This window comes from Aspergillus puulaauensis, chromosome 4 (genome assembly GCF_016861865.1).
Source record: "Aspergillus puulaauensis MK2 DNA, chromosome 4, nearly complete sequence".
In the NCBI taxonomy this organism is placed as follows: domain Eukaryota; kingdom Fungi; phylum Ascomycota; class Eurotiomycetes; order Eurotiales; family Aspergillaceae; genus Aspergillus; species Aspergillus puulaauensis.
In genome coordinates, this window is record NC_054860.1 from 2,597,332 (window position 1) to 2,623,506 (window position 26,175).

Below are 26,175 nucleotides of genomic sequence, written 5' to 3' on the forward strand. Positions count from 1 at the left end.
CTATAACCAGGATACGACTCGCTCACCTAGCGAACTTACCCGAACCAGGCACGGGTATCCATAGGCTACGGAACATAGGGAACCTAATCCTATGTTCGGCGAAGAACCACTAGCTCTCCATACCTTTGACACTGGGGTTAGGTGCTAAGCAGGCGTCAAGCACAGCCCCCCGGCATAATGTTTCAATATTCGGCTCCTGATGAATTTACTATTCATACAAATCCTGGGCATTTCTAGTGTCATCACCATTCATCGATGTGGCACAAGCAGTGGCAACGTTTCATAAACCGAAGAGTTGTATGGGTACTATGTGTGGGTGAATGACAACCAGGATTGCCGTAAGAACGCACCGTAAAAAGCCATATGTAGGTATTTCATTGATATAAACATTAGAAAGTTATTTGGTTTGAATAAGAATATCCATTCGCCCATGGGAAGCTGAGCATGCTACCTAGGTACCTATAATAATAATCTCTTTTTTTGTCGCCTTTTCTTTTCGGTATAATCATACACGACGTAACGAGTCAACCGCCTAGACCAAAGGGGTCACTGTTCGTGCAGGTCATGTCATTCGTTTCCGGCCACGTTATCTCCAAGAAATGTTTTGTATTTCTCTTGTTGCGTTCCCACCCACTCATATATAAGTATGCTCATGATACATCTCTAGTCAGGAAAGTGTTTCATGAAGCCCTTTATGTGTTTACGGCTTCGGGATATGCAGGGTCTTGCTGACCATGAGGCACCCGTGCAGAGCAAAGAGCAAGACGATGGGGTGAAACTCAAAAAGCGTGCCCTCGGCAGCAAGGCCCAGCGGGATATCTTCCAAAATCCATTCTTGCGATACCCAGTAGGCCATCAACCCAACAATACTTAATGTGGTGGGAATCGGCGTGCCCTCGAAGTATTTCGACTTGCCGGTCTTATCTTTGGGAAGAACCGCGGCGGTCACATTGAAACGAGCGAGACGTGTTAAGCCGCAGAGCACGAAGAATGTAAGAAATAGGTGATCGAGAGGAGTTCGGATTCCAAGAGCGAATGCAGCTGCGGCCGGGGCCATACCGAAGGAAATCTAAAGAATAGCCGTTTAGTTGCCTGCGCTATCAGCGAGAGTACTAGACCTACCAGGTCTGCCAAAGAATCCAATTCTTGCCCCATGAGAGACGACTTCTTCCTCCACCTTGCAATCCTCCCGTCCATGAAATCGAAAAAGAGGCCGAAAGGCATAAACCCGAGAGCGGCCCAGATAGCGCCGTGGTCATGGGGATCACCAAGGCAGTAGCGCAGAGATGAAAAGACGGACATTACTGTGGTGAACCGGTTAGTGTTCATTCGTAGATACTCGAGGTCGGTAGTCGAACTTGCCTCCGCAGAATCCTAGCGATCAGTGTCAGCACGGATAAGATCCGCCAAAGAGGTTGGTGACAATTCCTTACCATTGAGTTCAGTTACGAGATCCGCCAGATGTAGGGCCCTAGTATATGAATAGCAATAAGCATCTGCCCCCGCCGATCAACGGATTCCGGGAGACTAACTTGACCATACTGAAGTGACCGGCATCCGAGCCCAAAAGCATCTTCTGCTTCTCCTGGCCTATATAATGTCATTAGCAAACCCCCTGAGCAGCACTCAGCTATGCAGGTCTCAGCATACCTCCATCACCACTCGTTGAGCCACCGCTGTTTGTAGACGAGTTCGCGGGCATGGCGGAGGTCCTTCGAGACATGCTCATTCGAGGAAAGACGAGGAAAAAAGGGTTATAAGCAAAAGATAAAAGTCTGGAATACAGTATAAATGATTGATGCTTAGGTAGAAAGCAAATTTATGTTGGCAATCGCAGTCTGGATGAGGATGTGTTGACGTTTCACGTGCAGAGGTCTCGCTTCTTTTCAGGCTTTACGCAGTGCAGTGCGACGAGACGTCATCCATGATTGTTCGCTGCTGCGCCACACCCAGCCACATTTTATCAATGCATTTTGTTGAACAGTTGAGATCCGCCATGGCTGCTAGGTACATGAACCAAACCAACGCATAAAATAATAGATAGGCTCATGAAAATATTTTTGAACTGGAGAATGGGATGATTGGCTGTAATCCACGTATAAAATTCGCTCGACCGTCAATGATCTACTGCTCAATTGATCTTCAGCAAGCACATCATGGAGAAGACTCATATCACATTACAGAATTCGAAGCACAATACTATCAATTTTTTCTCTGACCACAGTCAAATTAGGTCAACATAAAATCCCGTGTTCCCCAAACGCCGTAATAAGACAGGACAAGGTAACGACAGACAGGCCCAGGCTGTCCATGGTCTAACGCCGGAAGCCACCACCACCGCGAGGTGCTCCTCGGCCACCTCCTCTTCCACCGAATCCACCACCACCACCGAATCCACCACTACTACCGCGGAATCCACCTCCACCACGAGGGCCACCGCGTCCTCTCGGGGCACCACCGCGACCGCGGGGAGCGCCAAAGCCACCACCGAATCCACGACCACCACCGCGGCCACCAAAGCCACCACGGCCGCCGCCACGAGCTCCGACTGCCTTCTTGGGCTTGGAACCTAGGAAAGCTGTTAGAAATAATCACAATTTGCGATGTCGAAGGACTTGAAGTTTTACCTGGAGGAGGCTTAGGCTTGGGAAGGAACCTATTATAGCGGGTTAGCGGCTAGTTTCTCAATTCGGATATTACGATGCATACTTTTCAATCGGAAGGAGCTTGTCGCCGCCGATGAAGACCTTGTCGCCGGGCTTGAACGAGGTTGCGACGATTCCTTCCTGGGGCTTAATGGTGAAATATACTTGGTTGATGGGACCTAGGACTTCGTCGATCTTGCCAATGGGAGTCTATCAAAAGAGATTTGTTAGTAAACTTGTCTTGGATCGCCATTTCCCCGTATCGTACCTTGTTCTCCAAATAGATGGGGGCGTTGAAGTAAGGAATCTTGGGGTTGATAGATTCGCAAACCATCTCGCCTTCACAAGCATGCATGACAGTACCCATCTCTAATATCGCATTAGCCGAATATCCTTTCCAAAGCCATTTCAATACGAATATTCACCTAGCACTTGATCTGGGGGTCCGTAAGACTGCTGGAAACCTCCCCGGCCTGTCCAAGAAAATTTTTGTTAGCTCTGAGCAAAACCCATCTCTGACCTCAATTGCGACTTTTGCTCACCTCCACGGCCACCGAAACCTCCACCACGGGCGGAAAAGCCACCACGACCGCCTCCGCGAAATGACATTTTGATGTTGTAGTTGTTCTTGTCGACCTGCTGCGGACTGATCGCGGAGAAGTTTTCAAACGGTGGGAACCTCGAAAGGGTAAAGTGTCGCTAGCCGCAGGGCAGTTTAGAATCACGTGCTCCACCGCCTTCCGGATAATTCACAGATTGGAGTCTAGAGGTTTGAGTCACGGAAGAAACATTTGTCGCTACGAGAATTCCTCGATTTCCGCTGTTCACCTTCCCAGATCTTTGGTCAGCGTTGAGGAGTATAACTATGGCTTCCGACGCCCCCAAGGACTTGCCTGTTAGGCCCGCCGCTGAGGCGAAATCTGGCAGTGAGTCCTATACCTACCCCGCCGATTGCTCCTCGAGCCCCTCCTGACTAGACCATTATTCTAGGTGCCGACTCAATCCCAGATTTTATGGTCGAGCGAAACAACCTGTTTGAGCAACTATGGCAGGAGCATCTCGAAGAAGTCAAAAACAAGCCCCATTCCGAAATCAATGTCACGCTTAGCCTCGGTGACGGAAATACCTCTGTTATCCCCGCGAAAGCTTGGGAAACCACCCCAGCACAGCTGCTTAAGCACGTCCCCAAAGAAGTGAGCGCCGAAGTCGTTATTTCAAAGGTTGATGGTCAACTCTGGGATCTGGGTCGCCCATTGGAGGGCGAATGCACGGTCTCTTATGTTCCGTTCAGCGACCCAGAGGGCAGGGAGGTTTTTTGGCACTCAAGCGCTCACTGTCTGGGTGAAGCTTGCGAATGCGAGTATGGATGTCTCCTATCTCACGGACCGCCTACCCCTCAAGGCTTCTTCTACGACATGGCTATGCCTGATAGGTAAGCATTTCGTCTACTCATTCGCGCCTGCGCCTCCCTAGCAGATACTAATGTTTTCTTTCGCAGCCGCGTCGTTAAAGAGACAGATTGGAAGGTCCTTGACAACAGGGCATCTAAAATTTTCAAGGAGAAGCAGAGTTTCGACAGACTGGAGGTTTCCAAGGAGAACCTCAAGAAGATGTTTGCGTACAGCAAGTACAAGCTGCACTATATTGACAAGCTTGTGACTGGAGAGAAGAGCACTGTTTACCGATGCGGTACGCTTGTGGATCTCTGCCGGGGCCCTCATATCCAGAGCACTGGCAAGGTCAAGACCTTCAAGATCATGCAGGTTAGGGATATCCGATGTGTTAACTTTGTGGGTCTGGTATACTGATTCTCTCGCAGAACTCCTCTGCCTACTTCCTGGGTGACCAGAGCAACGATTCTCTACAACGTATCCGTGGTGTCGCCTTCCCCGATAAGAAACAGATGCAGGAGCACCTTAAGTTCTTGGAGGAGGCTGAAAAGCGAAACCATTTGAGGATCGCCAAAGAACAAGAGCTTTTCTTCTTCGATGAAGCATCACCCGGTTGCCCGTTCCTGCTCCCCAACGGTGTCAGAATTTTCAATGCCCTCCAGTCCCTTCTACGTTCGGAGTACCGCAAGCGAGGATACCAAGAAGTCCAGACACCAAACATGTATGATGTTGGTTTATGGAAGACATCTGGTCACTGGGCTCATTACAAAGACGACATGTTCAGACTTGACGTTGAAAAGAGGGAATGGGGTCTTAAGCCTATGAACTGCCCTGGTCACTTCCTTCTTTTTGGCCACCGTGAACGAAGCTACAGAGAGCTTCCGATGCGAATTGCGGATTTCGGTGTCTTGCACAGAAACGAGGCATCGGGGGCGCTGCACGGTCTTACCCGTGTTCGGAAGTTCCAGCAAGATGACACCCACATTTTCTGTACCCAGGATCAGGTGAGTACTTTCTTCAGAGCCCTAATTGATTCTCCCAAAGTCCTATTACTGATGTCGTCAAGATTGTGTCGGAAATTGCAGGCCTCTTCGACTTCCTCCAATGTATTTACGGGCTCTTCGGTTTCACCTTCAAGCTGAAGCTTTCTACTCGCCCAGAGAAGTATCTCGGTGAACTTGAGACGTGGAACTACGCTGAAGAGCAACTTAAAAAAGCCTTGACGAAATTCAAGGGTGATGACTGGATCATCGATGAAGGTGATGGTGCATTCTACGGCCCCAAGATCGATATTACGATTGCCGATGCTCTCAACAGAGAGTTCCAATGTGCTACTATTCAGCTTGACTACCAGGCACCCCTCAACTTCAAGCTTGAATACATGACTGGCGAAAAGAGCCAGGCCGCTCAAGAAGAGGAGAAAAAGGAGGCGAATCCCAAGTCTAACGAGCCCGGTCCAGGCCGTGCCCGCCCCGTTGTCATCCACCGTGCCATCATCGGCAGTTTCGAGCGATTCTTGGGTATTATCACCGAGCACTTTGGCGGCAAGTGGCCGTTCTGGATCAGCCCGCGCCAGGTCCTGATTGTGCCTGTCATGCCTGCTGTATACGACTATGCCCAGGAGGTGCAGAAGATTCTGCAGGACGACAAGCTCTACGTTGACGTTGACCTCAGTGGAAACACTCTTCAGAAGAAGATCCGCACTGGCCAATTAGCTCAGTACAACTTCATTCTGGTTGTTGGTGCCGAAGAGAAGGAGGGCAAGTCGGCCAACATCCGCAACCGTGATGACACGGCCACCCAGAGCAGAGGTGTTGTTATTCCTCTTGACGAAGCCCGACAGAAGTTCCGGGTTTTGCGTAAGGAGCGTAGATTGAACAGCACCATCTAAACTACACGGCACGAGTCCGGTATCTGAGTCCTATGTTGCATCGGTGTTCTTTGGGTGTTGAAAATTGCGAGGGGGTCATGAAGCATGAAGCTATGAGAGATATTATACAGAGATGAAATTTGGCGGTCCTAAAAACCCGCGCGTATGCAACAACTACGCACTGATTCAGGTGTACATAGTACATACCCTAGAGTATTCGTGCCGATGCACTGTTCAAGAAGTGATCATGTAGGAATCTGCCAAGGTTGTGCAGCAGTAGTTCTCCCCTGTCAGCCCTCGTGTCTGCCAATCACAACGGCTGAAGTGGACCTGTGCCTGTTTCATCCCCTTTTCATGCAGTATTTGCCGAAAATCGCAGAGACGGGCCATATGCCAACAGAAAGGAAAAGGTAAACAAGGATGGGCCGGTAGCAGTTGTGTTGATCTTGTTCAGTGCTCAGACTCCTCCGCGAGACGGGATTGCGTGATGCCACCATGGCGATGCAGCAACTGCGCCTGCTCTTCCACCACCTCTTCCAACACCGCACGAAACTGCAAGTCGGCTCCTGGAAACTCCTTGTCTCAGCTGCTAGCTTCCTTCTCGCGTGTCTGATCTTAATCACATACTCTGCTACCGCGGGCAACCGTCGAATATCCGACTCCGACCTTTTTTTCGACGCCGATGATGGAAATGGACACAGCACCGACAGCGACAGCGACAGCAAAAACGCTTGCTTCGTTGACCTTAATCTCCTTCGGGTTCTCGCAGACAATTCGACAACAGTTGACTATTCACGGCTGAATATCGGCGTTTTGCGGACGGACAATTTCACCGCGTTTGAAGAAACCCTCGACGTGTCCATCCCATCCTACCGCACTGTCCACCTCGACACGGGAGCGAGTCGAGAAATCCGAACGGAGGAAGACTGTACAACGTCCGTGACAATCCAGGCCCCTATCGCTGCTCCACCGCCCGATGCCTCACACATGATATTTGGGGTTGCAACCTTGCTTGAAAAACTAGAGGATTCGCTCGACGCGTTCGCCCACTGGGCCAGCAATACGCAAGCCCAAATTGTCGCGGTCGTCGAACAAGGTGGGTCGTCGGTAAGATCACGAATACAGGAACGGGCAAGTGAACTTGGGATCCGGTTGGCAATCACACAGACGGAGGATGACCGGTTTGACCGATACTTCTCGCTTGTTCGGGTACTATACCAGAACCTGGAGGAGGAGTCAACGAAATGGGCGGTTTTGATGGACGACGACACTTTCTTCCCCTCGATGCGGAATTTAGTCCACCGGTTGGACTCGTATGACTCCACCATTCCGCAATACATTGGAGGAATGACGGAGGATTTGGCGCGGCTCTCGGGGTCAGGGTACATGGCGTATGGCGGCGCAGGCATATTCCTCTCTATACCGCTGCTCGCGGACCTGCAGTACTATTATGAGGCGTGCAACTCGTTGAAGGATAAGGGCGACCGTATGCTATCCTCATGTATTTACTCGCACACGGATGCCAAATTTACCTGGGAGCGCGGTCTACACCAACTTGACATCCACGGTGACGCCTCGGGATTCTTCGAGTCCGGCCGCCCGTTACCTTTATCAGTGCATCATTGGAGATCCTGGTTCCAAGCCGATATGGTTGCACTTGGAAAAGTAGCCGATATCTGCGGTGAAGAGTGTCTGCTCCGCCGGTTCCATCTTTCCAAGTCCAAGGACTGGTTCTTGGTCAATGGTTTCTCTGTCATTCAGGACGCGACGCTGTGGAATGACCCCCGGCCGATGGAACAGACATGGGAAAAGAGCAAGCATAAAGGCTCCGACCCGTTTGCGTATAGCTTGGGCCCGTTACGCCGCCAAGACCCTGACAAAGTTTCGTTTCAGCTGCGAGACGTGGTCCAGGAGACGGACCGGGGTCAAGTCAGACAGATCTATATGTTGAATGCAACGGACGAGAATCCTCCACAGGTTCTAGAGGTTGCGTGGACGGAGGTGCAGGAATAAAACCACCCTGTATATGCCGAGAGCATACTGTAATAATCTATATATACTACCTTTATTTAATCACTTGGCTACTATGAGGCATATCAATTGCAACCGTCGATCAGCTCGTCTATATTCTGGGGACTGAGTCGTTTCTAGCATACGAGTCATTCCATCTTAGTCGCTGGGGTCAGGAGCACGAAGCAAGACCCCACGGAACGGGACGATCACTAGACTTGATACTCGAATAGCCAAGAATTGACTTGGACTAACTTATGATGCTCAGATGCTGAAGTAAAGACAGTTTACAGGGTCAATCATGAAAAAGAGATGAACAGCGGCAGGTATCTGCTGTTCAACCGTTAGGCTTGGATACCACCATATCCCCCGCCTATAATTAAACATTAATCGTTAGATCCATTCTCCAGAATCGAGCCTGGCCTGACAGTTGAAACTTGAAACTTGACACCCGCTTCCTGCAAACTCAAATCCCCAGTCCATGTGGGACTCTTCGCAGATGTGGCCTGGCCAGCATGCTTATCAGTCGATTAACTCGACTGGCACCACGCCGTTTGGTTTCCGTTGTTCGTTTGTTTACTTGCGGGTCATTGTTCTCTACGGAGTATTGCTGTAGCTTTCCTGTCCTTATGCCGTCGAGAGAAGTGGCTTCAATGTGATGCCATCCAGATTCGGTAGATTATTGTTCACTTTCCTGAATCAGTAGGAGACTGACTACTTACTCACTCCGCGTACTTTTGTCAATCAGGTAATGAGGGGGCCAATGAAAGATGCCGCATTGATGTGAATGGACTTGTCCCAATTGCTCTAGTCACCCGTCCTGCACAAGATGTTTCCAGCTTGTTGCGCTGTTACCCAGAGAATGCTCTTTTTTCAATACAGAGCAGGACCCCTGATGCTGTTCGTGGTCAGTCACGGATAATAAGAATAATATCAACTGAGCGTCGATCTCACCGTTTTCAATGGCAGGGTTACTTTTTGCCGGCTTTTGGGTTCAAATCCCCGCTGCCCTGGGAACTCTGTTAGTAGCCAAGCTCGTCTGGGACGTCCTGTTTTCCCCCTTGAGAGCCTTTGACGGGCCTCTTCTAGCCAAGTTCACCAATATCTGGCGGGCCTGGCAGGCTTTTGACGGCCATATCGATCAGACATACATCCAGCTGCATCGACGGCATGGGCCTGTGGTGCGAGTAGGCCCGAACGCTCTGAGCATCTCAGACCCCAGTATGATCCGAGTAATCTATTCCACGCGGAACCCTTGGAAAAAGGTACCTTATTTCCCGCCCACCTGTCAGTCTGCCAGAATGATGTATGGGCCGTACAAGTGCATGCACCGATATCAAGCAGAACCAGATAGCTAACATCAACCTTGCGTACACTGCAGAGTGATTCGTACCACCCCAACGACGCCCTGGTAAATGGCCAGCGAATGTCCAATATCTTCAACACACAAGATGAAAAATGGCATGACCAGAATATACTCCCGATTCGGAGCCTGTGGCGGATGTCCGCGGTCCTGGACTACGAGCCTCTGATTGATGAGACCATAAACAAATTTGTAGACAAGCTCGGTGCAAGGTTCGGCGGAGGCCAGGTCTGCCCTGTTGATGAATGGATTGGATACTGTAAGCCCGTTTTCTCCAACATATAGATGGTTCGAGCCATCGAGTAATTATTCATGCAGTTGCCTGGGATGTAACTGCAAACTTCAGCTTCGGTCGACACTATGGCTTCATCGACCAGGAGAAAGACGTCGATAACCTCATCACAGACTCGACCCAGGGTCTCATCTACTTTGCTCCCGTAAGCTCGTCCTCATCTCCATATGTGCCTTGTGGGAATACTAACCAACCTTGCTCCCCCATGAAAACAGGTCTCCCAAATCCCCTGGATCGACCACCTCTTAGACAAGAATCCGATTGTCCGCATCGGCCCCAAACCCACCTTAACCGGCATCCTCTACGCATTTAAAGTCGTCGCCGAATACCAAGCCGGACTAAAAGATAACAGCATCAAGCCTGGCACCACAGTCGAACACACTCTCGCCAAATATGTCCAACTCAAAAAGACACACCCGGACATGGTCACGGACGTGCAGATCGTCAACTGGCTAATGCTGAGTATTCTCGCGGGAGGGGATACCTCATCTGCCACCATGCGCGCAGCCGTATACCACCTAGCCAAGAACGCAGACGCGTACCGAACGCTCGTTGCAGAACTAACATCTGCTGCGCCTTCTTTTTCTCTATCCATGCCGGCTCGGTGGAAGGATATCCGCGATTTGCCGTACCTGGACGCTGTTATCCGCGAGAGTATGCGTATTAACCCGAGTATTGCGATGGTGTTTGAACGTGTTGCCCCGCCCGGTGGCTACACATTACCTGATGGCCGGTATATACCCGCGGGGACGAAGGTGGGAATCAACCCAGCCGTCACGAACAGGGACCGCGGGGTGTTTGGCGAGGGCGTGGACGTCTTTCGGCCTGAGCGGTGGTTGAGGCGGGATGGTGGAGGAGGAGAAGGTGCTGAAGAGGGCGAGGAAGAGTATCAGGAGCGTCATCGACGGATGCGTGATACTTGCGACTTTGTGTTTGGGGCTGGGGCAAGGGTTTGTATGGGGAGGCATCTTGCTATGCTGGAGATGAAGAAGTTAATTGCGACGTTGTATTACACGTTTGATGTGAGTTATTCTGATACCTTTCTCTCCGTCTCTCTTGCAAATTGGCTGACACTGATGCAGCTGCATCTGGTTGACCCGAAGCACGAATGGTCATGTCGAAATGCGTGGTTCGTGTATCAAAGCGACATGCCTATGATTATTACTCGTCGGAAGTAGAAATTGAATACAAAATATTTTGATGACATGAAATTCCAAGGCAAGTAAAGCGTCTACACTAAACCAGGAGTAGTTACCTCATGAGTATATAAATAAGCATTGCAAAAAGAAACTTGACTTGTGTATGTCACGAGACCAGCCAAGGTCGAAACCCGTATACCTGTACGCTGCTCATGCAACTATATATGTTTGTTTGCGCAACGTGCTTGCTCTAGGAAACCGTCCCTGCGATCCTCTAGCTTTGAAATAAATACGGTGCACCGCCACTGACACTAATTACGCATCCATTCCCCGCTGCAGGGACGATTCCAGATCGTTGAGTGTGCCGCCCGCGGCGCCTGCTTCTTGAGGCCTAGGCTCTTCTTGCCGCCACACCCCCTGTTGGTGATCGGGAATGGGGATGTTGGCCTGCTGGGCGATCTGCTGCTGTTGGGCTAGGCTCTGCCCTTGTGGTATGCGCACTTCTTGGCGGAATCGAACTACTTCCTCGTAGATCATGCGGCGCATTTCCTGTACGTCCTCTACGATCTCGAAGTGGAAATCGAAGGTGGTAGGGCAGCTGGGCTCGTCGGAGGCGTCGTGCCAGATGCTAAGGTAAGGATGTTCCAGGGCCTCTTCCACCGAGATACGTGACGAGGGGTCAAACGCAAGCATGCGGTCGAGCAGGTCAAGAGCATCAGGGTTGGCGTTGGGGAACAAACGCTGGAAGGGAACCTTGGGCATGAATGGCAAGTTACGCACATAGTCCTGGGCACGTGGTGAGCCAATGCGGCTCAAAGTATCCTCGTTCGGAGTACCCAGGTAGTGCAATATCTGGTTGAGCTGATCAACGTAGTCGCGACCCTTGAAGAAAGGGCGGCCGCCCAACAGTTCCGCCAGAATGCAACCCACAGACCAGACGTCAACTGCAAACTAAGTTAGTAATGCACCGGGACAAGGAGCAGCATCACGTACTAGCTTTCGTGTAGCTCTGGAAACTTAACATGATTTCCGGAGCACGGTACCATCTCGTCGCAACATATTCGGTCATGTATCCCGCATTCTCCTCAGGGTCGATTGAGAACCCACGAGCCAGACCGAAATCACAAATCTTAAGCTCACAGTCCGCATTGACAAGCAAGTTTCCAGGCTTCAGATCTCTATGGAGGACATTGGCGGAGTGAATATACTTCAGACCACAAAGGATCTGGTAGATAAACGACTGGTAGTGAGCATCGGTCAACGGCTGTCCGGAGCGGATAATTGCGGCCAAATCACACTCCATGAGTTCTAATCAAGCATAATTGTTAATATGCAAGTAAGCCTGCGTAGTGGAAATGGTTTCGCTAACCTTCGTACAGATATGTCTCATTGAAGTTATCCGGTCGGGGAATGTCCATATCATAGAGGCAGGTAATCTGAATCATGTCAGTCTCATAGTTCTGGGTGCGAACGGCGCTGGCTTCAGCATACATTGCGGTGGCCTCTGAAATGCTGAAGCAGTTTTATTTCTCTCAAGGCGCGCTTGGCCAAGATCTTCTTGCTGAAGACATTGGTGACTTTCTTGACGGCAACGCCCTCACCCGTTTGGACATTCGTGGCAGCACTATAGACGTAGACAGCACCCGTTAGCACCAGTATTCAGTAGGAGAACCATTCCCTTCACTTCCAAGCTGGATGTATATCGCATATGGCTGCACAGCCACACCATATTGAAGATGACAGCAAGCTTGAAGAAGACACCCCGCATCCACGAACAAAGATGCCGGTGAGGCACGTACCAAACAATACCGTAAGCTCCCTGGCCCAGCTCCTTGGTCACGGTGTAGCGATCATCCACGATAAAGTCCTGGTTGAAAACCTTAAAGACCTTCCGTCCTTGCAGTTGTAGATCAGACATGGTGTAGAAATAGGATTCGAAATGATCGTCCGGCAGAGGATGGTGAAACAATCAGATTCCGATTCCGAAACACGGTAAGCAGAGTGCGGGCTCGACGATAGGCGACGGCGGATGGAGGTGGATGAGATGGAATGGGAGGAAAACGAAGGTTATTTTACGCCGCTCTCGCTGGAATAAGGGATGGCGATGATTTATTAGCGCCTAAAACGAGGAGCTGAAGATCGAGGGGATGCGGCTGCAGGTGCAATTGCGACTGTGAGGTCGATAGACGGCTCGATGCCCCGCAGTGTCACAGAGCTGCTTGCTGTCCACTTGGTCAATTATCTCGACGGCGATGGAGTCTCGTGAGGTGCCCTTACAAGCTGAAGACGCCTGGGTATATAGCACACGCAGAATTTTGAGAGAGGATCAGGGGGAGAGGAGGATGTGACCAGGGTCGACTCTTGAGTCAACTGATTGGACTGCAGAAGAGAAGCGCTAAAAAGTGATGGCACTGCAGGCAGCGGACAAAGGAGAGACAAGGTGGGGTGGCTGGAGTCCACACCCGTTAATATGGTCTATGGAGAACAAGCACAAGCTCGGTGTCGTTTTAGTGAAGCAATTATTCAAACAATGAATGCTCAAATGTACGTGCGAAGGCATCGTCCTGGTGGTGATGATTTGGTTGTTTGTTAAGCAGTTTTGTTGCCTGAGGCATACAGAGGGGCATAAAACAACCCCAACTACAGAATACATATGCATGTTGGAGCAAGTCTATCGAGAAAATCTGCAGAAAAATCGTTGTACTCTAAAGTATAAATACTTCGGAGTATATAATGCAAGTATCTTCAACAAAAAGTCCTTCCATAATGCATAAACCATATTTCACGTAGCTAAATCGCGCAGACAGAGTATCTAAAAAAACAACTAAACCTCAACCGCTAGATATCAATTAGATGATCCTAAATTTAACCGAAAACAAAGGAAACCAAGTTACCTCCCAAGAGATTCAATAGGCTAATAATAATAGCCCCGCCACCAAACAGCCATACAGGCGGCAACAACCAGATCGAGCATCTTAATACCCTCGTCCTCGATAATGAGCTTGCCGAGTTTGGCGCTATTACCGCGCATGCCACCCCCGGCTTTCTCACGCGCGAGTGAAAGGTCTATGCGATCTGAGCTTGGAGGATGACGGAGTGGCAGGGGCGGAGGAGTCTCGTTGCCTCCTCCATCACTGGAGCTGCTATTCGACGGTCTGCGATTTAACTTTTGGTTGATGAGGTTGGCGATGGCAGCGCGCTTAGAGGGGGGTGGTGCGAAAGGATCGAAATAGTACGGCGCCGAGGGGTCTGGAGTTGCTGAAGGATCTTTGAGCATTGTAGTTTGACTGAGAGTGAAGGGCGAGGCGTGTGAATGTCCATGGGGTTGAAGATGGCCGGATTGGAAGGGGGTATTGAAACGAATCTCCGCAACAGTCACGGCTGGGTTCTCTTCGGTAGGGTTGGGGAATCCGGGTGACGGAATCATATGTTTGCATTTTAGACTTCGGCCGTTGACGCTAGTCGAGAACGTGCAAGTGCCGTTCCATGGCGAGTTGAAAGTATAATAGCCGCTTTTGAGTTTAGATGATATTGATTGATGTGCATTAATAGAGCTGCCGGAGATGCTGTCCATTGATGGGCGTCCGCCAGAAAGGTCCAGAGAACCGCGCGACTCTTCCGCGTTGTGAGGTTTCGATACGACCAGCTTGCGGCGGAAACGTCGCGGTTGGGCCGGGTCACTTGGAGCGGAGTCATGTGTTGCTGTGGTTGTGTCGGAAAGTGACGCGATGTTTGGATGTTTGGAAAGCAAAGCACGAGCTTCAGGAGGTAGGTTCAGGCCAAGGGAGTCTAGGGAGACCGGCTCATTCTTCCCCGCAAACCGGTTATACCCCGGTGTCGACACATCAATATCAATACCATTTCCATCTAGTTGAGGTGCTGACATTGTTGCGACGTTCCACTGGCTTGCGTGACTTGGGTCGCGGCGAATTAGTGTGATATGGAAGCCTGGCTGGCGCGGAGGAGGGATATCCCGCGAGCGTCTAGTAGGAGATTGTCCTGGACTTCTTGGGCCATGCGTCGTGGGTGGAAACTGTGGTGGTAGGTCATGCGACGAGGAAGGTCGCATTTGCGGTCGAGGGGCATCAAAGCTGTGTCGAACCGGAGAACCCCCTTCGAGTCTCTCTCTTCCACGCTGCACCTGATTAGAAACATATCCCGGTAGCGCGCTCCAACGATTGTTCTTCCTTGGCGATGCTCGGTCGTCGAAGGTATCATGCCGCGGAACACCGGGCAGTGGCCGTGGGGGCATGGGCGGACGAGGCCCCTCTGCTTCGGTCAAACGCGCCATCGCTTCCGCTGGGTTGGACGTGTGGGAAGGGAAGGTCGGCGGGCGTGGAGGTAGTACAGGCGACGACGTTTGGTCTGCAAATAGCGATGACGACCTATTCTCCGATTGTTGATCAGACGGCTCTGGAGGAAGTGGGCGACGGCGTAGTTGGGGAGGGGTAGCATCGAGGCCAACAGTATCCGGAACTCCCGAGACGGGTTTGCGCCGGACATTGTTCAAGCGTGCGATTTCAGGTGGCGGTATTGGTAGATCCGGATCATCATCGATCAACCCTTCCTTGCGTAGCCTTGCGCGTTCCTCACGCTCCTGCTCATATTCCTGGAGTAGGATGTCATCATCCGGAGATGCAACGTGGAGATAATATAGGGAAGCGTTGATTGCCTCCGCGGAGACACTAGACTTCGTCGGAGGTTTGAGAGGACTGAGAAAGACGTCTGCAGGCTTTAACGTCAGCAAAAGTCAGGTCCGGCAATCCAATACAGGTTTGAAAACATGACAGGGCAGATGTCAACAAACAATCGAAGCGGGGTGAAAAACCAAGCCGGAATCGGCGACGAACGCACCTTTACTTCCAGGAACTCTCACAATGTACAACACCAGCGGGTCCAGCTTCTTTTGCGCAGGGTTCCGGGGATAGTTTGGAGGATTAGAGGCGATAGAAGTAATGGAGGAGAGGGAGCGCGCCTCCACGGGCCCTTGGTTTAGCGGCGCGGGGAACAGAGCGGACTCCCCATCCACCACGTCGACCTTGGCCATTTACCGTGACAGTGACCTTGGACTATACAAATTTAAGGTATACCGACTGCACCGAGTATGTAGTCGAGGGCAGAGACTAGATAAATGATCACTCAGCCGCAATGGAGGCGCAGACGTGGAGCAGTCGGATCGCTGTGGGGAGCCTGCCAACTGCCAAGACAGACACCATCAGGCATCGCCATAGTCCATAGTTAGAGCTGGCAGTGGACAAGTAAGATGGAAGGAAGTGCCAAGCTAGCTGAAAAATTGAGGGAGGACCCAAGATATTTTGGGGACATAAAGATGTGGCTGTGGTCGTGGCCCTTAAAACAAAGCCGGAAATGGGGCTGCCTGGGATGGCAAAGTATAACTAGTAGTGCCCACTGCCCACGTACACCCAACACGTTGAACACGCATCCCTTGCGGCGACTAGGTCTGCCCAAGATATTAATAAACCCAATGTATGTCCTTTCAGATTGGCATCTCTAGTACAAGAAAAAAATAGCTACAAGGTAAGTGTGTCTGGGGTGCTATGCTTAGGCCGGCAATATAAAAATGAAAATAACAATAAAGAACGTCGAGCAGAGAAACTTCTTTATGCTGAATGCATGCAGTAGTATTAGGGAGGCAATTAGACGACTGTCTCGGTCCTCTCGTTCTCGGCAATAATTGGAACAGGCAGGCCTCGCTCAGGACTCTGCAAGACCAGCTGCTCATGGCGTCGAGCCCGGAGGAAGTCGCTGATAGCCCGGATTAAGATAAACCAACCAACAATCATCAGAACATAGGAAATCCACTCGCCCGTGGAAATTGTTGAGGCACCTCCATCGCCTCCTGAACTTGCACTTTCGACCACCGTGTTCGGGTCAAAACTATGGCTATTAGGGTCTGGCGGTGTGATATGCTCGTCTGAACCTCCACCATCCGGCCTCGATTCGCTACCTCCTTTCATGTAAAACCCATACTGAACTAATGTGAGACCGAGGCCAGCCCGGCTTCCGTTCTTTGCAGCATGTGTTGTGTGTAGCAGGTATGTGAGGAGGAAGCCGACGAGTTGGAACGACATGGAGATCATGGCATTCCATATGAACGAGAAAATCGAGCCGACCGGCAGCCCATCCACGTAGACCTCGTCTGACGAAATACCAGGTGCCACAATAGTGGTTTCCCAATACGGTGGCGTCGCATCAGCGGCAGCCTCTTCATATGACTACACAGACATTCAATTAGATAACCGACCACAACTTAGATAGAGGGTAAAAGTAAAACGTACCGGTGGCAAATCCTCAGTTTTCTCCCCCCGTTCCGGCTTAGCCGCTAGATTCGCGAAAACACCATCATTTGATGAATTGATACGACGATTTGAATTTGAACTGGATGTGCCACCGAAGAAAGGCAATAATGTCGAAGTCCGTTGAACTCCCCTCGATCCCGCCTGCGACTCAGTATTTGCACCGGAAGATGACGCCGCTCCTACTGGTTCTGCTGATGTAGATGTGCTGGTATCTGCTGCAGACGGGGGGGCACCCGGTTGCGCTCGCATTAGCCGCTGTCGGTCATCGGGTTCATCGCCCGCTTCGGACTCGCTGTCATCGAAGGCATCAGCGAGGGCCTGATCTGTACTGTGTCGGTGTAAAGGGTCATCATGGAGAAGGCGTCTTGAGGAGGGAGAGGCGGAACGTGAACGGAATGAAGGAGGTGGAGAGGATGGTGAAGGCTGCAGAGCGATCGACGGAGGGGCTTGGTCGTCGTCGTCTTGGGCGTTGACCTGAGATATATCATTTAGTAAAATCGTCTAGAACAATATCGCTGGTATTTGGGCACAGTATCATGCATTTGAACCCTGACTCTAATGTGAGAGGCGGCACGTACCCGTTGATAACGCTGCGAGCTCATTACGCGCTGAGCGAGCGGAAGCGCCGGGAGAAGGAATTTCGGGGTCTAGGGGACGATGTCGAGCGTAGGACACAACTGCAAGCCGCACAAGCGGATAGTAGAGGGTCGTATAGGCTGTATGGGGAAGATGGAAAAGAAATCAAGGGATGGAAGATGGCGATGGATGGATGGATGACCAACTGACATGCCTGAGGGCCGACAATCAGTCTCATTCGATGATGCCTGGACACTCCCCTGCTTGAGATGTCGGCCCACCTGCCATGTGTGATTGGCTGTGGCGGTGTAGGCGGTGCAGGCGGTGAGTCCACGGGGGTGCCAGCGGCTCCCGTGACTTATTTTTTGTAGACGGAGCGATATACAGAGTAGGACTCGACCACTGACTCCTACTCCTCATAGGCTCGAATTCACTCAGACGCTCTACAAACCGCAGAACTAAGACAGGAACTATTTAACTCTACTGCGAATTCATTTTCATCGGTTGCGATAAGCCCCCGCCAACCGCCAAATTCACCATGGCGCGACCTGTTGTACGTGACTTCAAAACGAATACCAACCGAGTCCTCGGAGCATCTATCTAATACGCTGACCCGTCATAGCAAACCGCGCAATCACGCCTCACATTCCTCTTAAAACACTGGCCTGCTGACCCAATCCGCCCATCCTCCGTCTCCGTCCAAACATACCTCCAATCGCGCCTCCCTCAATCACAATCACAATCACCAGAGCCATCAAAAGCCGGCGCCACAACGGCCGCTATACCGACGGGCACAATATCAGAGCCCTCTATCAATGCTCTGACATCACTACTAGAAGATCGATATGCCAAGCGCTATCCGCTTCCCCCTATGTTACGGCACCCTGCGAGTAACCCGGACCACTACGATGACCTGATTCGGGAGTTTGAGGAGGCGCCGACGAGAGATATCCTGGGGCGGATTAAGAAGAAGTTGGGCGGATTGTTTAGATTTCAGTAGGAGAGGAAGGTATTGGTTGGGACTTGGACATGATCATGTATATTATTTGGTGTATGGATAAGAACGAGAAAAATCATCTCGATATGGACTTCATTATTTCATTCGGAATTTTATATCTGCATATCAGTGTATTATGTAAACGACGTTACTTGGTTGATTCTGTTTAGAGAGATATATACGGTAATAACTCGATGCTAAACTTGATGTTCGAGATATAAGTTTCAGAATACTATATACAGACAAGTCCTAATAACATTGATAACGCTCGAAACGCCGCATGTATAATGCAAGATAAACCGATTTTACTAATACGAGAATGCTATTACAGCATAGGCTTCACATCATCAGCAACCTTGAAGGGCGCTTCGGTCTTAGACTTGACCTCATCGACAGTAACACCATCAGCTAGCTCGATGAGGGTTAAGCCGTTAGTGAAGTCAACATCGAACACGCAGAGCTCGGTGATGATACGGCTGACACAAGTTCTACCAGTGAGGGGGAACTCGCACTGCTTGACGATCTTGGGGTTGCCCTTCTTGTCTGTGTGCTCCATGGTCACAACAACCTTGGTTGCGGCAGGGTTAGAGACGAGGTCCATGGCACCGCCGAAGCCCTTGATCTTGCCGGGAAGCATCCCTGCGGATATTTATTAGTACGGTGAATAAGAAATTATCGCCCCAGAGATGAAGGGAGGACGGTTGGGAAAATGACTTACAGTTAGCTAGGTCACCCTTAGCGCTCACCTGCATCGCACCGAGGATAGTCAGGTCAATCCTGCCGGAGCGGATCATACCAAAGGACTCGTCACTGCCGAAGACAGCGGCGCCTGGGGCAAGCGTCACAGTCTCCTTGCCCGCGTTGATAAGATCGGCGTCCTCCTGGCCCTTCTTCGGGTAGGGACCCAAGCCAAGAATACCGTTCTCAGACTGCAGTTGCACCTCCACAGATGGATCGACGAAGTTAGGTGCCAGCATGGGCATGCCAATACCCAAGTTGGCATACATCCCGTTTTTGAACTCCTTAGCCGCACGGCGAACAATTCTCTCGCGCTTAGCGGCAGTGTCACCCTTGCCCAGGGCAGCGCCGGACTCCTCGCCCTCCTCCTTGGCGAAGGTGTATTTCTCAATGTTCTTGGGTGCGGTGCTTTGGATCACACGCTTCACGTAAATTCCAGGAAGATGAATAGCAGCGGGGTCGAGCTCGCCGATCTCGACGATGTTCTCTGCCTCGACAATAGTCATCTTTGCGTTCCGGCCCATGGCGCCATTGAAGTTGGCGGCCGCGAAACGGAATTGGCAGTTGCCGAGCTTGTCTGCCTTCCACGCCTTGACAAAGGCGTAGTCTCCCTTGATAGACTCCTCCATCACGTAGCTCTTTCCATCGAAGACCTTGACGTCGCGGGGCTCGCCGTACAGCGCAACGGTACCGTCAGCGTTGTGCTTCAGCGGCAGCTCTCCAGTCTGGACGACAGTTCCAAAGGCAGCAGGGGTGTAGAAGGCCGGAACGCCTGCGCCGCCAGAGCGGCACCGTTCAGCCAGAGTACCCTGTGGAGTCAATTCAAGTTCGATCTCACCGCCAAGGTACATGCGCTCGAAGGTCTTATTCTCACCCACGTAACTGGCGATCATCTTCTTGATTTGCTTGGACTGAAGCAAGAGGCCTAGGCCAGCTCCATCAACACCGGCATTGTTGCTAACTGCCGTCAGACCGGTGATTGAAGGGTTGTCCTTCACTGCATTAATGAGGGTGTCCGGCACCCCAGAAAGACCGAATCCACCGGCGAGCAGAGTCGAGTTTGACTTCATGTCCTTAATGGCAATGTCGGCGGAAGCGACAACCTTGTTTATCTCTGAGCGACGAACACTGTTCGAGAAGGTCCGTGCGAGTAATATTTGGTGCTGCGTAGAGAAATGAATTGTCAATTCTGCGTCCAGAATCTGGCAGGGATGGGGGTAAAAACTAAGCTACATACCTTGCTCTGGTTGAGCGACGCGCGCTTTGCGAAGCGCAGACATATCGATGCTGGAGAAGGCATACTGTGGACGGTTAAATCTCGAAATATGACTACTCTAGCAGGTCCCAGTAGGTGGTAAAGAAGATGAAAAGCAGGCCAACAGAAGCGATGGGGGGGAAGGTCGGCATTAATGTACTCTGTAAGTAGACAGCGACGGCTGGAAGCGGAGTTGCGGATCACATTCCGCAGTCGCCCGGACCCCGGAAGTTCCCCGCATAAAGACCAGCCAGCTACGTGCATCTATTCTCCGCTTCTACTGGTTTCTACCTACTTTCTTTACTGTATATTTATTGTGTATTTTCGAGCATCCGTTGAAACCACTGGGAATGTATTGGAAAACATGTTGTTTTACAGCGCTTATCCGACTTCATTGTTGGGCTTGTGTATCTGCCGACGTCGAGTGCCGGAGTGCGGGCGGGTCTGGCCTCCCGATCCGCGGGCCACCATCGGCAGGGCCAGTTGGGAAGTTGGGGCAATGTGGAGGAATCTACACAGCATAGCTATACAAAGTATGGAGTACATCCGATCAGGTGCACTAGACATTGTTGTTACATCCCAGTTATGGTCATTATAGTCATCGTAATCAGCAGTCATATGTACATAGCGTATCAAGATGGCTTTCTCTGCTTTCATCACGCTGAGCAAGGTGCCGCAACTGGATGAAAGCAGAGGAAAACACCTAAGTAGTGACAATAGCGCATGTCAATCATTTGCGCCTCCAGTATCATATCATCCTCCGCCACTCTCCAAGTGGTGCGCCGTCTTCTTCAGGGCCTCTTTGTACTGCCACACAGTCAACAATATCAAGAAACGCTGCTCGGATGATACTCGATGCATCGCCTGATTATTTACTTCGCTTCTTCCCGGCTCAATGCGCCTCATCTAGTCCCTTGCGCTTCAATGGATTCGCAGTCGCGGCGGTCGGTGAGTTCCTCCCCGGGCCTACCAATCGACACCACTTTTGTCAGCCCTATTATGTGTCCATGGTGTAGTTTGGTCGTGCTCTGCAAGCACCGGGTTCTTCTTTTCCGTCATCTCAGAGTTAACGCCCTCACCTGATGCACCGTTCTCAGTGTATACCTCATCATATGCACGGTTCTCAGTGTATACCTCATCATATGCTGGTGGATGCATATCTACATCGGCTTCTTCTGCTTCTTTCGATGGAATGACCCCTTCCATAGCTGTGGCGTTGCTGGGGACTGGTTCAGGTGCGCTCTCCGGAACCGTTTCCACTATTTGCCTAGTGACCGGACTGACTAGTCGATTTTTGATTTGGTCGTTAACGTATACCAAGAAGTAGGGTGTAGGGGGGTTATTATGGCGGTCTTGGCTTTTGAATATTTCGTCAAGATCGTGGACTTCCGTCACGTAGGTATCGTTGTATTTGCGCCAGACGTTCCGCTCAAAATCGAAAATATAGATATAGTAGTGTCCGAATTCGACCGAACCATGATGGACAAAAACAGCATATAGTCGATAGGGTAGATGCTTGTAATCCACAAATTGACTCGAGATCATTGTCTGAGTATTATTGATTTCCTTTTCAAGGTCTTGATACGGGTTAGCTGCGCTGCTGGGTAACGTACTGAGACTGTTACCTACTCTTCAATTCGTCTTGCGCCCCTTGCGCAAGCCGATCAAGTTCTGGAATGAGTTGAGGGTCAACGTCGATTGCATCCTGCGCGGTCTCGGGGCTGTCTTTCAACTCGCTGAGACCGTTTAAAATGTCCTTGGCACTGTTTAACAAGGCAGCTGTGTCAAGGCCATCGGTTTCCTGTAACAAATATTAGCGTACGGTTTCAAACCAAAGCCACTGTAAGCTCGTTTGTTAACCCATACAGTTTGGCGTAAGAGTTCCGCTCGACGGGACTCGAGCTGTTTCAGCTTATCTTTCCATTCCCAACATTGTTTCCGACGATTCAAAATCTCCGGCTTCCGAGTGTCCATATATCGATCTAGATAGATGGTCTCCTTGAGGTCTAGGTGATGTGTGGACTTGAATGATCGCTTTTTGATAGCGTCAAACTGGACTCGCTGGACTTGAATCTGAAGTATGGGAGGGAGTTTGCTGATAGTAGCGTATTGTTCTGCAACGGAGTCCTCGACGTTGACTTTCTGGATATCGAAGGCCCCATCTATAGCTGTGTATATATCGCGGGGCCCTGTTGCCACATCTATCTTGATGTCGCACCACCACTCCTCCTTTGAGCGTTTACCTTTGTCGGACAGGATATACGAGATAGCTTGCCCATAGAATAGACTGTGTAATCTGTTAGCATCTGAATTTCGCTATCTCGAGTGCCGCAGACTCACTCTTTCACCTGATCGACTTGTTCTCCGTCCGATGCAATTTGAATCGGGCGAATGGCGCATTGGCTTTGAAATAGGACGTTATTGATAACTTCCGTAACATCCTGTTGGGCTCCGATTTCGACTTCCTCGATAAGTTGCCTGTGAGGATCCACTTGCGGTGCAGGTCGCGGTGGTACTGGTGGAGGTTCATTGGAAGGAACTACTGGATCTGCCGGCGTTTGTGCATCGGAACTATTTTCTTGCTTGGGTTCTGGCTCGCTATTCGGCGCATCAACCATGACAGTATCCGGAGGCTCATTTTCTTTATCGTCACTTTGAGCGGGTGGCACCTCATTCTTCGCTCCGTCAGAGACGAGTGTAGCTTCGCTATCCTCGTCGCTCGAGCGTTTGATCTTCTCTGGTTCGGCTGGCGCTGGCTCTTGAGCCGGCGGACCCTGGACCTCGTTCTCCGTGACTATATGCGGGGGCCCTAAGGGCCCTAGCACTGGCATCCCATTGATTTCACCAAGTCCTCCGAATTGGCCTGCAGATATTGTTGACCGGCGGCGAATAGCAGCTTCATTGGAAGGGCTGATGAGGGTTAGCCGTGCTAGCTCCTGACCAGGAGTAACAAAAGAATTCGGAGAAGAGATCATGTCCGAGAACAGTACCCCTAATTCCCTGAGGACTAAAATAGTTGTGGCAAGTTAGTGGATATGAAGCAAAGGGTTTGGTGCGTTGCTTACACTTCTGAGAGCGCTCAACCTCCTTCTTTGAGACCTTGCGAGAGCCCACCTGTTTTTTCTGGCAGGCCTCGTCGTCCAACCCCATTTTGAAATTTTCAAAGTCGAGAACCATATTCCGGTAGGGTTTGATTGAGAAGTAAAATTGCAATAAGCTGTTGAGGTAGCAGGTATTGCCAATGTTCTGCAAACCAACTGGCCATTTAGACAAATCACGGTCTGACTTGCTGACGGAGCCGGGTACCATGCTGCTTAATAGTGGGCTGTTTCTCTCGCTTGCGATTACACCCAAAGCCCTGGTATACTTCTCGGCCTGGGCCGGAGCATCATCGACACAGATAGTGTACGCCGCCATAATTGCGCCGTCGTCTGCAGTGCGATCGGGTACTTGGAGAAGTAGATATGCATCACCGACATCCATCTCGCCAGCTGTCATCTCGCCGGTCTTGACAAAATGCTTTAGAACATCCGAGTTCCGCGCCTCGGCGATGAGTTCAACAGCACGCCTCGCGACGTCCCGACAAGATGGATTATCATTGACCTGAGGTAAAGTGGGTTAGTTATTTATGACATGTACGTATTTCGCACTTGAAACGTACTTTTGTAGTAAACATTGTCATGACGAAATCATCTGCAGTTTCATCGCTAACACCGAGAAAAACCTGAGCTTGCTGAGGCGTAGCAACTCCTATTGCGGAAGTGAGCGAATGGACAGAGTCAAGAGTCAGAAAAAGCGTGCTTACTGTCTTCCGCTGCCGACTTTATGCGCTCGCTCTTCCTACTATCACCTATCCTCCAGAGTTGCTGGCGGGTCTCGGTCTCTTGGGTAGTCGTAGTCGAGCTGAGGTAGGCATAGAACTTTCCTATGATACTATCTTCGGTAAGTCGGGGGTCGTCGTGGCTGAGGCCGAAGTATTTGTAGGCTTCGGTAACGTCTGCTTCAGTGTATAAGTTCGTATCGGTGTATGCCGCCTCAACAGCACGACTGATTGCTTCCGAATCTTCCCCGCCTCTAAGTATGCCTATCTCCTTGAGGCATTTCAAATATCTGGGAGCCCGCTCCCGATCAACTGAAATCTGACGAGTGAATGCCTCGATGATATCGGACGATAACATATCTTCAACAACTCCCAGATCTTCATAGTAACTACAATTTGATTAAAAAAGATTCATGCGTTTACCTGGTTCGGGGAGTACTAACGGAGCTGGTGCCATTTGAAAGAATTCCCGTCTGGGTGCTTTGGTATCTGAGTAGTCAATCAGCATATTATGTTTGCGAATGTTGGCAGGATACGCACAATCAAATGCATCTACTGCAAAGAGTAGGTCGTCACGGGCGGGGTGGAGCGAGTATTCATCCTGATTGCCTTTCTTCTCAATCAAAGGTCGTTGTGATATAAGCGCTGATAGCTCATGGAACGCATCGTCAAGGAATATCCTTTGCGGGTCTTGGTAGGGGATTGCTCCCCATGGGTTAGGACGTGGAGGCTCCCATGCATTATCCTGGTATTCAGTCAGCATGACAATTACGCCCGTATACACGAGTGCAAGTACTGACCTTAAAAGTGAATCCTAGGAATTCAAGCAGGCCTTGACAAGGTTTTCCATCAACGCCGAAACTCGTCATAAATCGCTTATTAATAGCTGATATTGACTTGCCCTGTTGGTTGCTTTGGAGTGCATTCCAAACGTAGGTCCGAAGATTCATCAGTACAGTAATAGGTAGCGGGCGAGCCACCCCTTCCAACCGCTCGGGATCTGCTGCAAGGGCTTCATCTGTGCGCTTCTGTAGGACCACAGGATCGGTCAACAGCCGGACCATTTCATCAGAAAGTAGTGGAGAGGCGACCCCGACTGTTATCCTGAAGGGGCAGCGCGGATATGAACATTCGAAATGGAAGCTCTCCACCACCTGACCTTTCGTCGTGAGTTCCTCGTCAGTATTCCCTCCTTTATGTTTCCCATAGTAGTAAACTAGATGGTGTATGTGATCGGAGAAGGATTGGCTTGCTTGACCGGCAGGACTAGTTCCCACTTTAAGGTGTAGGTGGTATCGGCACTTCAAACATATCGCGGATATCTTCGTCGGTGTCCCGGAGTTGCTCTTGTCTTGCTCCTGTGATGGCCTTACACTTTGATTAGGCTTTGTGACATAGGTATGGCGGCACGCTGATGGAGAAATGAAGTGAGGCGGTCCTTGGTAATAGTCGGGATAGACTGGCGGCACATCAGACAGGAGGTTACGGCTCGTATCTGGCGGATGAGCCGGGTCATAGTCGAATAAATCTTGTACAAGACGGGGCGCAGTCTTGCCTAAATCATATCATATAAACATAAGCATGTTGTGTGATCTCAAGATTCGGTGAAACTACCAACCTGCGCTGCGAACGGACGACATGGGGGTATCCTCTCTTGGGTTTAGTTGGAGGGCCGGCTCGTAGGTAGTAGATAGGTTTATAGCGCTTCCATATAGTCTGTAGTGAGATGCTCGTGTTGGGCTACCAGCCGATGGATAGC

At 50.7% G+C, this 26,175-nt stretch overlaps 11 protein-coding genes across 11 annotated transcripts; 4 read left to right on the forward strand and 7 right to left on the reverse strand.

Moving 5' to 3' along the window:
- Positions 1-700: 700 nt before the first annotated feature.
- CHO1 (CDP-diacylglycerol-serine O-phosphatidyltransferase) lies at positions 701-1,436 on the reverse strand (the record flags this gene model as incomplete). Its single annotated transcript, XM_041704176.1, has 3 exons — positions 701-1,069; positions 1,123-1,374; positions 1,434-1,436. 3 exons carry the CDS (start codon positions 1,434-1,436, stop codon positions 701-703), a joined length of 624 nt encoding a protein of 207 aa, XP_041556787.1.
- An 879-nt stretch (positions 1,437-2,315) lies between these two features.
- On the reverse strand, positions 2,316-3,254 carry GAR1_2 (H/ACA ribonucleoprotein complex subunit GAR1/NAF1; the record flags this gene model as incomplete). The annotated part of the gene is made up of 6 exons (XM_041704177.1): positions 2,316-2,569; positions 2,628-2,656; positions 2,710-2,855; positions 2,914-3,014; positions 3,071-3,118; positions 3,188-3,254. 6 exons carry the CDS (start codon positions 3,252-3,254, stop codon positions 2,316-2,318), a joined length of 645 nt encoding a protein of 214 aa, XP_041556788.1.
- A 256-nt stretch (positions 3,255-3,510) lies between these two features.
- Positions 3,511-5,927, forward strand: THS1 (threonine--tRNA ligase THS1; the record flags this gene model as incomplete). Its single annotated transcript, XM_041704178.1, has 5 exons — positions 3,511-3,571; positions 3,636-4,077; positions 4,144-4,408; positions 4,465-5,040; positions 5,103-5,927. The coding sequence occupies 5 exons, from the start codon at positions 3,511-3,513 to the stop codon at positions 5,925-5,927; spliced, it is 2,169 nt and encodes a 722-aa protein (XP_041556789.1).
- A 474-nt stretch (positions 5,928-6,401) lies between these two features.
- On the forward strand, positions 6,402-7,919 carry APUU_41040S (glycosyltransferase family 31 protein; the record flags this gene model as incomplete). The annotated part of the gene is made up of 1 exon (XM_041704179.1): positions 6,402-7,919. One exon carries the CDS (start codon positions 6,402-6,404, stop codon positions 7,917-7,919), a length of 1,518 nt encoding a protein of 505 aa, XP_041556790.1.
- Positions 7,920-8,878: 959 nt separating this feature from the next.
- APUU_41041S (cytochrome P450) lies at positions 8,879-10,749 on the forward strand (the record flags this gene model as incomplete). The annotated part of the gene is made up of 5 exons (XM_041704180.1): positions 8,879-9,181; positions 9,298-9,538; positions 9,598-9,716; positions 9,787-10,593; positions 10,654-10,749. The coding sequence occupies 5 exons, from the start codon at positions 8,879-8,881 to the stop codon at positions 10,747-10,749; spliced, it is 1,566 nt and encodes a 521-aa protein (XP_041556791.1).
- Positions 10,750-11,025: 276 nt separating this feature from the next.
- mpkA (mitogen-activated serine/threonine-protein kinase SLT2) lies at positions 11,026-12,628 on the reverse strand (the record flags this gene model as incomplete). The annotated part of the gene is made up of 5 exons (XM_041704181.1): positions 11,026-11,654; positions 11,704-12,018; positions 12,080-12,146; positions 12,202-12,334; positions 12,510-12,628. The coding sequence occupies 5 exons, from the start codon at positions 12,626-12,628 to the stop codon at positions 11,026-11,028; spliced, it is 1,263 nt and encodes a 420-aa protein (XP_041556792.1).
- A 996-nt stretch (positions 12,629-13,624) lies between these two features.
- On the reverse strand, positions 13,625-15,757 carry APUU_41043A (uncharacterized protein; the record flags this gene model as incomplete). The annotated part of the gene is made up of 2 exons (XM_041704182.1): positions 13,625-15,435; positions 15,565-15,757. 2 exons carry the CDS (start codon positions 15,755-15,757, stop codon positions 13,625-13,627), a joined length of 2,004 nt encoding a protein of 667 aa, XP_041556793.1.
- Positions 15,758-16,367: 610 nt separating this feature from the next.
- Positions 16,368-17,632, reverse strand: APUU_41044A (metal homeostatis BSD2 family protein; the record flags this gene model as incomplete). Its single annotated transcript, XM_041704183.1, has 3 exons — positions 16,368-16,946; positions 17,010-17,504; positions 17,609-17,632. The coding sequence occupies 3 exons, from the start codon at positions 17,630-17,632 to the stop codon at positions 16,368-16,370; spliced, it is 1,098 nt and encodes a 365-aa protein (XP_041556794.1).
- A 512-nt stretch (positions 17,633-18,144) lies between these two features.
- Positions 18,145-18,606, forward strand: APUU_41045S (ubiquinol-cytochrome c reductase complex assembly factor 2; the record flags this gene model as incomplete). The annotated part of the gene is made up of 2 exons (XM_041704184.1): positions 18,145-18,159; positions 18,229-18,606. The coding sequence occupies 2 exons, from the start codon at positions 18,145-18,147 to the stop codon at positions 18,604-18,606; spliced, it is 393 nt and encodes a 130-aa protein (XP_041556795.1).
- Positions 18,607-18,928: 322 nt separating this feature from the next.
- APUU_41046A (3-oxoacid CoA-transferase) lies at positions 18,929-20,641 on the reverse strand (the record flags this gene model as incomplete). Its single annotated transcript, XM_041704186.1, has 3 exons — positions 18,929-19,242; positions 19,322-20,504; positions 20,579-20,641. The coding sequence occupies 3 exons, from the start codon at positions 20,639-20,641 to the stop codon at positions 18,929-18,931; spliced, it is 1,560 nt and encodes a 519-aa protein (XP_041556796.1).
- Positions 20,642-21,488: 847 nt separating this feature from the next.
- Positions 21,489-26,056, reverse strand: UBP2 (ubiquitin-specific protease UBP2; the record flags this gene model as incomplete). Its single annotated transcript, XM_041704187.1, has 12 exons — positions 21,489-21,562; positions 21,676-22,173; positions 22,226-22,397; positions 22,463-22,883; positions 22,937-23,603; positions 23,662-24,199; positions 24,258-24,346; positions 24,402-24,805; positions 24,860-24,905; positions 24,957-25,161; positions 25,217-25,971; positions 26,035-26,056. The coding sequence occupies 12 exons, from the start codon at positions 26,054-26,056 to the stop codon at positions 21,489-21,491; spliced, it is 3,891 nt and encodes a 1,296-aa protein (XP_041556797.1).
- Between the last annotated feature and the right edge of the window lie 119 nt (positions 26,057-26,175).